This window comes from Thamnophis elegans, chromosome 7, assembly GCF_009769535.1.
Source record: "Thamnophis elegans isolate rThaEle1 chromosome 7, rThaEle1.pri, whole genome shotgun sequence".
NCBI classification, from domain to species: Eukaryota; Metazoa; Chordata; class Lepidosauria; order Squamata; family Colubridae; genus Thamnophis; species Thamnophis elegans.
This window is the reverse complement of record NC_045547.1, coordinates 4,249,921-4,264,047: the sequence shown is the minus strand read 5'-3', so window position 1 is coordinate 4,264,047 and position 14,127 is coordinate 4,249,921. Positions and strand designations below refer to the sequence as shown.

Sequence of the window (14,127 nt, the reverse complement as noted above, 5' to 3'; positions counted from 1 at the left end):
TGCCCTAATGATTTCTTCCAACAACCAGTTCACCAAACTGCTTAGAAAGTTACCAACCGGTTCTCCCGAAGTGGTGCGAACTGGCTGAATCCCACCACTGGTTTGGATGCAAAGGTGTTGCATGCTTCATAAAAATTAGGAGCTTGTTTGAAACTGAGGACAGCTCAGGTGGCTTTCTCTTTTGGGAAAAAATATTTTTCTTTAGTTAAATCATGGGACCGCCGCGAACCGGTTGAAATCCATCCCTGTGAGGAACTGAAAAGTGCTTTTGATTCTTGGGTGGGGGGGTGGAGCTCTCGTGCAAACAGAGCCTGTTGCCCTTCAGACGGAGAGATAACTTTTACCTGGAGGACGGAAGCCGTGGCTGAACGGGCAGGTCAGCTAAACAGCTCGGTCCAGCAGGAGATTTAGGATGATTCAGAGCGGGGGAAACTAAAGAGGCAGCTGCTGTGTAACTCAGCCAGGGCTGCGATATCATCAGCAGATAACCGCCAAGGAAGGCCTGAGCAATAACAACCCTTGGAAAGAGTATTTTTTTTAGGGGCGCGCAGAAAGATTTCTAGCCAGGATCACCTTGGCTAAAGGAGGCCTGGAAACCTGGGGGAAAAAAAATTCATTGTATCGGCTAAACTTCTTGGAAACTATAGACCAGTGGTGGCTAACCTCTTTCCCATGGGGGTGGGAGAATTATGCGCGTGTGTGACCACACCCATAATACTATGTGCATGACCCATGCATGCATGTGCACTCGATCCCCCCCCGCACATGCACATGCAACCACCATCCTTTACTTGAGAGACCGCCTGCTGCCAATCACCTCCACTAGACCGATTAGATCCCACAGATTAGGCCTCCTCCGAATTCCATCCGCCGGCCAGTGTCGACTGGCGACTACCCGGAGGAGAGCCTTCTCTGTGGCTGCTCCGACCCTCTGGAACGAGCTCTCCGTGGAGATTCGAACCCTCACCACCCTCCAGGCCTTCCGCAAAGCCCTTAAAACCTGGCTGTTCCGACAGGCCTGGGGCTAAAGAGCTGTTGCCCCCGTCTCGAATGGTATGACTGTTGTCTTTTTAAATTATGCATTGTTATGTTTCGTTTATTTTTTTGTTTGTACCACTCTTCCCTGATTTGAGTTGTGAGCCGCACTGAGTCCCCTTCGGGGGAAAAGGGCAGCATATAAATATAATAAAATCCAAATCCAAATCCAATCCTCCCCCCCCCCCCCGCGCTTTTGGCATGCGATGAACCCATGTTTTGCCCTTCCCAGGCTCCAGACGCTTTCTAAGAGCCTGGGGAGGACAAAAACAGCCCCCCCCCCGGAGGCCCTCTCTTTCCTGAATTTCCAGTTCGCCTGTTTTTCATCCTCCGGAGTTTTCACGAGGCTGTAGGATCTTTGCCTGCCACACTCTCTCTCTTTCTTTACTATGCTGTTCATTAGTGGGGAATTGGGAGGAGGAAATAGTAAGGAGTAGAACGTGTTTGTTTTCCAAATAAAAAAATTCCTTTCTAGAAATCAAGGTCATCCTTTGTTTCTGCACCTCTGCACCTGACCGGATGTGGATGGGTGGAAATGCCAGGGTGGCAGAGGAAGATTGGACCATGTGATGGATTTATGGGTGTGTGGGGGGGTCAAGATCGTGAACTTTCAACTGGGTGGGAACCTCAGGAAGCTTTCAGATTTGAGTTTCCACAGATTGTACCAACATGTCTCTCTTAATAAATTGGAACTTTGATGAAAGCTATGCCTTGGGCTCTGATTTAATTCTGGATGATATTTGGAACGCGGACGTCAAGTTTATTTAAAACACTGTTGGAAGACACGTCCATCTGGGTTCAGTTCCAAGTTGGGAAAAAGACACTGGAAAGATGGAGGCTGCCTGGAAAGATGCTGCCATCGTAGCTGCCATCTTGACTTTTTTGACCCTTCTCTGGTGCGATGAAAGCCCTGCTCCTTTCGTTTTGCCAGTTCAACACACACACCCCTCTCCCTGAAATGGCTTTGCCCTTAAGCGAAGAGCGGGCGATGCAGAAGGCTGCTTCTTCCTGTCCTTTTAATTGCCTGGTAGTTTTGTTTATCTTTTGAACATCTGTTCTCAGCGCGCCTCGACCCTAAAGTTTAATTGAAGAAGGAGTCCTGGAGGCTGGAGAAGAAAAGGGCCATTGCTGAATGCTGCCCAAGACGGAAAAGCGTTGATCAATCAGAATAGGAGCTGGGAAGGACCTGGGAGGTCTTCTAGTCCAACCCCCTGCTCAAACAGGAGACCCTATCCCCATTCCAGACAAATGGTTCCTGCCAGTCCCTTCCTCAAAGCCTCCAGTGGGGGAGCACCCACAACATCTGGAGGCAAATTGTCAATTAAACCTCAAGCAGTAGAAGAAAAATATCACTTAATCCAGGGTGAGGGGGGGGGGATTCAGTCAGTTTGGACAGGTTCAGGCAAACTAGATGCTAATTTTGCATCCAGTTCACCAAACCAGTCGTTGCAAGGACCTGCTGCAGGGGTGAAATCCAGCAGGTTCTGGAGAAGTGGTAGCGGAAATTTTGAGTAGTTTGGGGAACCAGCAAATACCACCTCTGGCTGGCCATGCCCCCACCTATTCTCCCGAGTCCAGGCTGATCAGGAGGGAATGGGGATTTTGCAGTATCCTTCCCCTGCCACACCCACCAAGCCACGCCCACAGAACTGGTAGAATTTTTTTTTGAATTTCACCACTGACCGGCTGGCCCTGCCCACCCTGCCCTCCCCCCCTCCCAGGAGTCTCGACGCAGCCTGTTCATTATGTCAGGTAAATATAAGGTCTGTGCGGAGGCTCTGGGAGGGTGGAAAATGGGCCTACCGGAAATGCCACAAGTCTGGAAATGGGTTCTTTTCCGGCTTCCGGAAGGCCTCCCCACCCCAGGGGATACCGTTTTCACCTTCCTGGAGAGGGTAAAAATGCTCCCCCCACCACCGTTAGGAGGCTGAGTAGGCCACGCCCCGAGCAGAGAACCAGTTACTATTTTTTTTCAATCCCACTCCTAACTTAATCCAGGGCTGTCTAGCCATGGTAACTTTAAACGTGTGGACTTCAAACCCAGCCAAACTCTGGGATTCTGGGATTTGAGGTCCACAGGTCTTAAAGTTGCCAAGATTGTGATGGCGGCTGCACAGGGAGTCCTCAACTTACAACAGTTCATTTAGTGACGGTTCAAAGTTACAGCGCCACTGAAAAAAATGATTTATGACCATTTTTCACCCGACCATTGCAACATCCCGTGATTCACATTTATTAAAATCCAGATGTTTGGCTACCGGGTTCACACTTATGACGGTCGCAGCATCCAGGGGTCACATCCTCTTTTGTGACCTCCTGACAAGCAAAGTCAACGGGGAACCCAGATTCACTTAACACCTGTGTGACTAACTTCACACCTTAACTTAACAATGCGGTGATTCACTTAACAACGCTGGCAAGAAAGGTCGTAGAATGAGGCAAAACCCACTGCCTTGTTTAGCAGCGGAAATTTCGAGCTCAATTGTGGTCGTAAGTCAAGGATTACTTGTTTGTACGGTATGAATATTTTACTCGTAGAACTAGGATTGAGCTGAGGTGGCGCAGTGGTTAGAGTGCAGTACTGCAGCCACTTCAGCTGACTGCTAAGCTGAAGTTCGGCGGTTCAAATCTCACCGGCTCAGGGTTGACTCAGCCTTCCATCCTTCCGAGGTGGGTGAAATGAGGACCCGGATTGTTGTTGGGGACGATATGCTGACTCTGTAAACCGCTTAGAGAGGGCTGAAAGCTCTATGAAGCGGTATATAAGTCTAACTGCTATTGCTATTGCTAGGACCAGGCTAATAATTGCAGCTCCTTAAATTAATACCATCTGCTTGTATGTCCTGAATTGATGTGGTTTCCTCCCCCTCAGATTTATGTTTTTCGTTTTATTATTTCCCACTGCTGGAAAATAACAACAACAACCTGTTCTGTTTTCACCCCACACTTTACAAATCTTCCATTAAAAGACCCCGGGACAGGCAGAAAAAGAAAAAAAAAGCAGAGGAAAATGACTTGCTCCGAGAAAAACAACGACAGAGTAAATGAAACCCGATGGGGCAAAACATCTGGAAAAACGAGGTTAAAAGCCCTTGATTTTCTCCCCCTCCCTCCCTCTATAACTTTTACTTAAAAATGCTCTTTGAATGGAAGCATTGCAAAGACACTTGGAGGGAAGGGCGTGTGGAATAACTCAAGAGAACAAAAAGCCGGGGAAATAATATCCTTTATTGCATTCAGCTTTCTGGTTTGGCCGGAGCACAACATCTTGTAAAAGGGGAAAAGGGATTGTTGGAAGATTTGTAGATGGAGCCAAAGTTGGAAATTTGGAGGGAGTGGAAAAAAAAAGAGATTGAAAAAGAACCTGGAAGACAGATAAAAAGTCAACCCTGGGAAGATAACAGAACAAGGATAGAGGGGAGAATAAACCCAGAAGATAGCTACCATGATTTTAATTAAAGTGAAATCCACCCCTGCCTCCTAATCTCCAATTAACTTCATATACAGCAGTCCTCAACTTACACCCACAATTGAGCTTCACATTTCTGTTGCGAAGCCAGACAGTTGTTGTCAGCTTTGTCCCATTTGACGACCTTGCTTGCCACAGTTGTTAAGCGAATCACTGCGGTTGTTAAGTCAGGAACATGGTTGTTTAAGTGAATCAGGTTCTCCCATTGATTTTGCTGGTCAAAAGATCACAAAAGGAGACCACGTGACCTTGGCACATCTGCGAGAGAAGAGGGAGAGAGAGGGGAGAGGAGAGAGAGAGAGAAAGAGAGAGAGATAGACAAGCAGAAAGAGATGAGAGAAAGAGAGAAAGAGACAGAGACAGAGAAGGGGGAGGGAGGGAGGGAGATGAGAGAAAGAGAGAAGATATAGAGAAGGGGGAGGGAGATGAGAGAGAGAGGAGACAGACAAAGAGAGAGAGAGACAGAAAGAGAGACAGAAAGAGAGAGGAGAGAGAGAGAGACAGAAAGAGAGACAGAGAGAAAGAGAGACAGAGAGAGAGAGAGAAGAGACAGACAGAGAGACAGAGAGAAAGAGAGAGGAGAGAGAGAGAGAGAGAGACAGAAAGAGATGTGAGAGAGAAGAGACAGAGACAGAGAAGAGGGAGGGAGGGAGATGAGAGAAAGAGAGAAGAGATAGAGAAGGGGAAGGGAGATAGAGAGAGAGAGAAGAGTCAGACAGAGAAGAGGGAGGGAGGGAGATGAGAGAGAGAGAAGAGACAGAAAGAGAGACAGAAAGAGAGAGAGAGGAGAGAGAGACAGAAAGAGAGAAAGAGAAAGAAGAGACAGACAGATAGACAGAAAGAGAGAAAGAGAAAGAAGAGACAGACAGAGAGAAAGAAAGAAAGAGAAAGAAGAGACAGACAGAGAGAAAGAAAGAGAGAGAGAGGAGAGAGAGACAGAAAGAGATGTGAAAGAGAAGAGACAGAGACAGAGAAGAGGGAGGGAGGGAGATGAGAGAGAGAGAAGAGACAGAAAGAGAGACAGAAAGAGAGAGAGAGGAGAGAGAGACAGAAAGAGACAGGAGAGAGAGAGACAGAGAGACAGAAAGAGATGTGAAAGAGAAGAGACAGAGACAGAGAAGAGGAAGGGAGGGAGATGAGAGTAAGAGAGAAGAGATAGGGAAGAGGAAGGGAGATGAGAGAAAGAGAGAGAAGAAACAGAGAGACAGAAAGAGATGAGAGAAAGAGAGAAGAGACAGAGATAGAGAAGAGGGAGGGAGAGAGGTGAGAGACAGAGAGAGGAGAGAAAGAGAGAGAAGAGACAGACAGACAGAAAGAGAAACAGAAAGAGAGAGGAGAGACAGACAGAGAGACAGAAAGAGAGACAGAAAGCGAGAGAGAAAGAGAGAGGAGAGAGAGAGACAGACAGAGAGACAGAAAGAGGAGAGAAAGAGGGAGAAGAGAGCCCAGCACAATGCAACTATCATAAATACAAGTCAGTTGCCAAGCATCCAAATTTTGAGCACCTGACCTTGAGGATGCTGCAACGGCTGTGTGAAAAACGATTGTGTCACTTTTTTCAGCGCCATTGTGACTTCGAATGGGCACTAAACAAACCGTCATAAGGCGAGGGCTAGCTGTGTTGGCACCAAGTGACAACAAGAAGTTTGCAGGCTTCTCTTCCTGGGGTCCTCTGGGCTTTTGCAGCCTGGTTCCAGTAGATTTAGTTGCCCTTAGTACTTCAAACCTGCTTGAGCTGACAATCCCGATTAAAAGTGAACCATGGTTTGCAGAGTGCCTCTTTTGCCCTGTGGGTGAGCCAGGCAGCCAGGGGACTCTCTGGGAGGCTTGTGTTCTTGTGTTATGTGCTTGCGTGAAACACTTCTTGCCACAGGAAGATCTCCATCTCGTCTGTCTACTGCCCAGCCATCCAGCCATCTGTATCATCTCTCCCGTCTAGCTTTTCATCTCTTATGTCTGTCTGTCTGTCTCTATCATCTCTCTGTATCTATATCTATTCATCCACCCATCCGTTTTTATCTATCTATCTATCATCTATCTATCTATCTATCTATCTATCTATCTATCTATCTATCTACACACACACGCACACACAGACAACCTATCCATCCATCCTCTCGTCTAGCGCCATCTCTTATATCAGTCTATTATCTATCTATATCTATCCATCCATCCATCCCTGTGTCTAATCTCTCTCCCCCGCCATCTCTCCATCCATCCATTCATTTTTATCTAATATAATTATCTATCTATCTATCTATCTATCTATCTATCTATCTATCTATCTATCTATCTATCTATCTATCTACCTACCTACCTACCTATCTATTTACCCACACAATCTATCCATCCATCCATCTTTATCTAATATAATTATCTATCTATCTATCTATCTATCTATCTATCTATCTATCTATCTATCTATCTATCTACCTACCTACCTACCTACCTACCTACCTACCTACCTACCTACCTACCTACCTACCTATCTACCCACACAATCTATCCATCCATCCATCCATCCATCCATCTTTATCTAATATAATTATCTATCTATCTATCTATCTATCTATCTATCTATCTACCTACCTACCTACCTACCTATCTACCCACACAATCTATCCATCCATCCATCCATCTTTATCTAATATAATTATCTATCTATCTATCTATCTATCTATCTATCTATCTATCTATCTATCTATCATTTATCTATGTATCTACAAAAACACACACATACTCTACCTATCATCCACCCATCCTCTCCTGTCTACCTCCATCTCTCTTATGTCTGTCTATCTATATCTATCCATCCACTCATCCTTGTATCTAATCTCTCCATCCATCCATCCATCCATCCATTTTTACCTAATCTTTCTCTCTACACATCTATTTACCTACCTACCTACCTTTCCTTCATCCATCCATCCGTCCGTCCGTCCGTCCGTTCTCTCCCTCGTCCAGCTCTCATCTATCATTTGTCTGTCTCTCTATCACCTATCACCTCTGCCCCATGTAGCTCTCCAACTATTTTTTGTATTCTCCCTCCCTCCTTCCCTCCCTCCCCTCACCCCCCCCCCACTCTCTCTCACTCCCTTGAGCCATACAGCACCCAAAGAAGATTCCCATGAAGGGTTAAGCCACTCGACTTTTCTATCTGGCTCAGACAAACTCCGTCTCTCACCTGAAGTCCTTGCCACCAAGAAGCCTTGGAATGAAAGAGTCACACCATCGCAAAAGGATTGGTTTTTGCCCCCCTTTTTTAAATAAACTTTATTCTATATTACAAATAGCTTTTTTTTTTTCTTTCTCGTTTTGTTCTGTTCTGTTCTGGACTGCAAAATAGGAACGCCTTCTATTTACAAACACAGGTATACAATTAAGTATAACAAAGGTACAGAAGCTTTACCAAGTAGCAACCGGATCTTTTTTCGAAAGAACTTATCCTTTGAGTGATACGGTTTTGGGTTTGGAAACTCAAGATTGCTCGGCTAAAATAAAATAAAATAACTGGAAAAGGAAAGAAAAGCAGCAGGCTTTTAATAATCCGAAACCTGCACATTTGCAATCCAGGCTGTCTTGGTTTCTTTAAATTATTATTATTATTATTATTATTATCATTATTTGTGGCTCTTTGTAATACTGTCTTATAAAAATGAGACTTTCTCCCAACGCTTCCTATTCAAAATAGGAATTTTACTAAATCAGGCAGAGGCTGAACTATACCAAACAGGAAGACGGGTGGACTCCAACTCCCATTCCATGCTGGCTGGGGGATTCTGGGACTTGGAGTCCACACGTCTTAGTGGCCGAGGTTGAGAAACACCGTCGTGGAGGAGATCAAAACACAGTTAAAAAACAGCCAGGGTGTTCGGCCGCTGGCATAAACGATAACAGGCAGTCCTTGACTTACAGCCGTACTTGTAATGGCCGTTAAGTGAAATTAGTGCAGTTTTTAAATGAATCACCTGGTCGTTAAGTGAAGCTGGCTGGGGACATTGCAAATGGCCATCAGGTGGCCCCTGGAGGTTGCAACAGTCGAAAATACATGCCAGGTGCCCAAATATTGACCGTGGGACAAGAAGGATTCTGCAATCATCGTATGTCGTCTCACTTTTTCCCACCGCTGCGGGAGCTTGTCGTAAGTCGAGGAGTACCTGTCAGATTGGCTTGGCTCAAATTCTCAAATCCCCAGTATGGCAAAGGTAGTATTTGCATTTTCTGTCATTTCTGCAAGTCTTTGTAAAGAATTTGTAGCTCTTTTAATGCCATGCTTAAAAATAAAATCGGGTGCTAAATGGCACTTTAAGAAACCATAAAAGTCATAATGCGGGGGGGGGGAATAATAATAATAATTGGAATTTCTTCGGGACGGGAAGATCTTGGACACCAAAAATAAAACTGCATGTGGAATTCAGAACTGCATCCCAGAATCCTTGGAAATGTGAGGGAGACCAGCTTTAAAAAAAAAAGTTTTATTTTCTCTCTATTTGATGCAGGATGGAATTCAATTTTTTTTTAATCTGGTTGCTTGAATTGTCTGGATTGAGCCTTCAACCAACCACACTGGGTGTGATTAAGGAACGCAAATGACAACAAGGTCTTTGTGGATCAAGCATCCCCCTTCCTATGCATGGTTTAAACTTGGTTAGGGTTAATCTTGGGTTTATTTTGGGTCCAGGTGCCTTAACTCATGTGGTCATGCTATCATTTCAAGGCTGAAGTGTCGTAAGTGTGAAAAATGGTCCCAAGTCACTTTTTCAGCCCTGTTGTTTTGAACGGCCAATAAATGAATGATTATAAGTGGAGGCCTACCTGTAATAATAAAGAGGGAAGGTGAAGGTGAATAACTGGGATTTCTTTCACGCTCCTACCAGTTTCCATGCGCAGCAACTGCCTCCATCTACAGCTTGCTCAATTTCCCACAGCTCTGGATTTATTTCGCAAGAGGCTGCACTTTGGGAGTCTTGAGCCAAGGCAACATGTACTGCCAGGGAATGGGGGCTCAGCAGAATTTGTAGAAAAATGTGATAGAACTTTGGAGAAAGATGGAGTTGAACACTGAATTCAGGAATGGGGTTATTTGATCGCAGCTGGCTTGGGGCTGATACTGTTGGCCTGGAGAAGTGTGACAGGTTTTCCCGGCTTAAATCAGAATTGTTCTGAGGAAGGAAGGAGCGGTAAATAAGATGAGGTAGGAAGGAAGTAAAGAAAGAAGGAAGGAAGGAAGGAAAGAAGGAAGGAAAGGCAGGAGAGTTAAATTAGATGAGGTAGGAAATAAAGAAAGAAGGAAGGGAGGAAGTGAAGGAAGAAGAGTTAAATAAGAGGAGGAAGTAAAGAAGAAGGGAAGGAGGGAAGGAAGGAAGTAAACAAGAAGGAAGGAAGGTAAATAAGAGGAGGAAGTAGAGAAGAAGGAAGCAAGGGAGGGAGGGAAGGAGAAAGGGAGGAAGGAGAGGTAAATAAGAGGAGGAAGGAAGTAGAGAAGAAGGAAGGAAGGGAGGTAAATAGGAGGAAGGAAGGAAGGAACAAAAGAAAAGGAGGGAGGGAGGCAAAGAAATAAGAGATGTGAATGGGAAGAAGGAAGCAAGTAGAGAAGAAGGAAGAAAGAGGGGGGAAGAAGAGAAAGAAGAAAGGTAAAAGAAGGGAGGGAATGAAGGAACAAAGGAAGATTGAAGAAAGGAAGGAGAGAAAAGAGGGATTTAAAGAAGGGGATGAAGGAAAGGGGAGGAAGAAGGGGAGAGAGAGCGGGAAGAAAGGAGAAAGGCAAAGGGTTAGAAAGGAAGGAAGGAAGGAAGGAAGGAATTAAAAATCAGAACTGTGAATAGAGAAGCCCATATATTCCCTCACTCCAAAAAGAATTCCTCAAGAGACAATCTCACTCCTGCCAAAGACCCAGAAATAAAACAAGCCTTAAGTGAGATGTGTTTGAATCTCCCGGGTCCAATGAGAAAAAAAAAGAAAGGAGCGAAAAAAATCTCCATTGGGGAAAAGAGGTGGGGGAAGACTCCAATTGCTTCCTATTATTTCTGACCATTCAGTGGGACCGCATCCTGCCTCTTCCCTGGGGGGCTCCAAAGTTGAAATAAAAAGTCGACCCTTGAATCCAAAACCCCAAGAATCCCCAAACGGCGGCTTTAAACTTCTTTTCAGGAGAAACTCACTTCGTCTGTTTGGTCCTGTGACTCTCTCAGTAGCTGCCCACCATCAGTCGGGGTCAGTGGTGGGATGCGGCCGGTTTAACAACCAATTCAGTGAGTGTGCGCTTGGCGTGCACCTGTGATTTGCACATGCGCGCAGTGCTGAAAACGGAGCACTTAGAAGCTCAGCTGCTTGACTTCCAAGTCAGCAATGGTAAGTAAAACATCTGGGGGGGAACCAGCTGTGCTGCACGATTGAGAGGAGTTGGAAAGCAGGAAATAAAGGACAGGACAGAGCAGGGGAGGGTGGCCTGCGCCAGCTGATCGCCAGAGCTATCGGTTTGCACAAACCGCTACGAACCGGCTGAATCCCACCTCTGGTTGTGGTTTAGTTTTCAGGGCTGCCCCTGAAGAGTGTTCGGAGACTACAATTGGTCCAGAATGCAGCCGCGTGAGCGATACTGGGTGTACCTAGGTACACCCATGTTACACCTATCCTCCGTGAGCTGCACTGGTTTCCCATCGGTCTCCGGACATGCTTCAAGGTGCTGGTCATTACCTATAAAGCCCTACATGGCTTGGGACCTGGATATCTCTGTGACCGCCTCCTGCCACATACCTCCCAGCGTCCAATAAGATCGCACAGGGCGGGCCTTCTCCGGGTACCATCGGCCACACAATGCCGTCTGGCGGCTGCCCGGGGGAGGGCCTTCTCTGTTGCTGCCCCGGCCCTTTGGAACGATCTACCCCCTGAGATCCGGACCCTCCCCACTCTCCTGGCCTTCCGTAAGTCTGTTAAGACCTGGCTGTTCCGGCAGGCCTGGGGCTGTTGATCTTGACTGAACTTCAGCCCCATTACAACTGAGTGCGTGTTGTGCTTCTGTTTTTAAGTCGTTTTGTCTCGTGTTTTTTAATCTTTTTTTAAAATATTTTAAATTGCTTTTATGTAAGCCGCCCGGAGTCCTTCGGGATTGGGCGGCATACAAATCTATTAAAATTACAAATTACAAATTAGTTTTCTCCAAAAATTCTCCTCCCTGGATGCTTCCTTCACCCGTTATCCCTTCCTCTTTCCAGGTGGAATTTTCCTGGAATTCCCTCTCTGGGAATCCCCTCTCATCTTCCATGGAGTCCTCATCTTTTTTTGACGTTTTGCGCACGGGCAGGCCTATTGTTGTGCAAATGCACATGTGCGCGTAGCGGATATCTGGCGCACCGAACTGGCATTAATGCCGGGAGCAACCCACCCCTGCTTTGGGGTCCTTAGGGAGAGACCATAACTCATGTTGAGCTAGCTTTCCCCCAGCAGATTTGGATGGAGAAACAAATACCTGGAGAGAGTGGGTTCGGGACAACCTCTCTCTAAGATTCTGTGCAGTTCGGAGAACCCCCAAATCCCACTCGTGGCTGGCCATGCCCACCCCTTCCTGCCCTTCCCAGGAATCCCCACGCAGCCCGTTTTGGATGCAGGTAAGTGCAGGGTGCTTGCGGAGGCTCGGGGGTGGGGGTGGGGAACAGGCCTACTGGAAGTTCGGGAAAGCCATAAACCAGCCTGATTCCCACCTCCAGAGGGCCTCCAGAGCCCAGGGGAGGTCGTTATTGCCCTCCTGGAGGGTCTAGGAAAGCTTCCGGAGCCCGGGGACCAGGGGTGAAATTCAGCAGGTTCTGACAAGTTGTGGAGAACCGGTAGCAGGAATTTTGAGTAGTTCGGAGAACTGGCAAATAGTACCTCTGGCTGGCCCCAGAGTGGGGAGGGAATGGGGATTTTGCAGTTTCCTTCCCCTAGAGTGGGGTGGGAATGGAGATTTTGCAGTATCCTTTCACTGGAGTGGGGAGGGAATGGAGATTTTGCAGTATCCTTTCTTTGGAGTGGGAAGGGAAGGGAGATTTTGCAGTATCCTTCTCCTGGAGTGGGGAGGGAATTTAGATTTTACAGTATCCTTCCCCTGGAGTGGGGAGGAAAGGGAGATTTTGCAGTATCCTTCCCCTGGAGTGGGGAGGGAATGGAGATTTTGCAATATGGTTCCTCTGCCATGCCCACCAAGCCACGCCCACAGAACCGTAGTAAAAAAAAAATTGAATTTCACCACTGCGGGGGAGGGTGAAAACACCCTCCCTGGCATGGTGCAGGGGAGGCCAACTAGGCCACGCCCACCATGGCCACGCCCACCCAGCAACCGGGCAGAGAACCCCTTGCTAAAATTTTCGAAGCCCCCCCCCCCCCCACCGGGGCACAGGTGTCCCAAGCTTGTGAGAACAGTTCTTTTTTTCCATTACAGCCAATGAAAATAACCATGATTTGATCAAACCAACAAAACCAAACCGGAAAAAAGAAAAAGGAAACCGTATGAAAATCAGAAGCGGGAAAGAGAGAGAAAAGGCAGAACTCCCCTTCTCCACCCAATCTCCAGAGATGGGCGGACAAACCCTCTTGGTTCGAAGGGGCCTTTCTTTTTCCGTGACATTCCTTCGGAGCAACTTCCCGGTTCCTCCTCGTGCGGACAAAGATGGAGGAGAGGCAGCCATTGTCCTTCTTGGTTTTTTCCCCCACCCACCCCAACAACGGTGGGACTTCCGAAAGCCAGAGAGAGAGACCGATCCTCCCTTGGCGCAGCTTCTGAACGAACCCCGGGGGTCCGTTCAGCCCGTGGATGGCGCGCCCTCGAAGCAGCAAAGCATGATGGAGGTGTAGCACCCCAAAGTTATTCCTGCTCAGTTCATGGAGCAGGCAGTGGTACATTCTGGCGGCCACCAAAAGAAGGACCTGCAGACCAACGGGGACCCCACCTCCCCTTTCGGGGAGTCCTTCTTAAAATATGTCCCTCAAAAATCCTTGTGGACTAGTTCCTTGGTGTCGGCCCGGCGAGGCAGGTGAGGCTCAGAGGCTTCGACGTCTCTTCGGGAGGCCCTCCTTGGCAGCCTGTTGGAAACTTGCACTTGATGAAAACTGAACTGAGGCACGGCTTGGTTTTTGTGTTTGTGTGTGTGTGTTTGTGTGTGTGTGTGTGTGTGTGTGTTTGTTCGTCTGTTTGTGTCAATCCCTCCTGGAAAGTCCTGTAAGTGGGGGGCAGTTCTCAGCTGTCTATACTCATGAGGGTTATAACTTGTTCAAGTTTGTAGGTGAGTTTCTGCTTGCCGACTTGGTCGTCTTGATCGAGAGCTCCAAGGATCTGCGTGAAAGGGAGAAAGCAGAAAGGTTGTTAGTGTCCAGAGGACTTGCGTCGTCCTGCACATGCGCAGAAGCAAAAAAAGACAACGCAAAGGAAGCAAAAGAATCACACTCCCAATCTTGCTTGCGAGCCAGGAACACTGGAGCTGTGTCGTTTTTTGCTTCTTGCCTTCCTACATTAAAAGAATCCCACTTTCTGGCAGCTGGCTTCTGCATCCATTTCTTCTCAATCTCTGTGGTGTGTCCCAGCTGGGAACGAACCGGGGGGGGGGGATTTCTTCCAGCAGCAGAAACAGTTGGGCTTGTCTAGATGTTCC

The 14,127-nt window shown here is 47.1% G+C and overlaps 1 protein-coding gene across 1 annotated transcript in view; it reads right to left on the bottom strand.

The window, feature by feature from the left end:
- Positions 1–13,715: 13,715 nt before the first annotated feature.
- PLXNA4 (plexin A4) overlaps positions 13,716–14,127 on the bottom strand; it is a gene marked incomplete at its 5' end in the record, with an annotated part of 249,592 nt that continues 249,180 nt past the window's right edge. The window contains one exon of the mRNA XM_032221475.1: positions 13,716–13,811. Coding sequence (XP_032077366.1) covers positions 13,716–13,811 — 96 coding nt within the window. The remainder of the gene's footprint in view (positions 13,812–14,127) is intronic.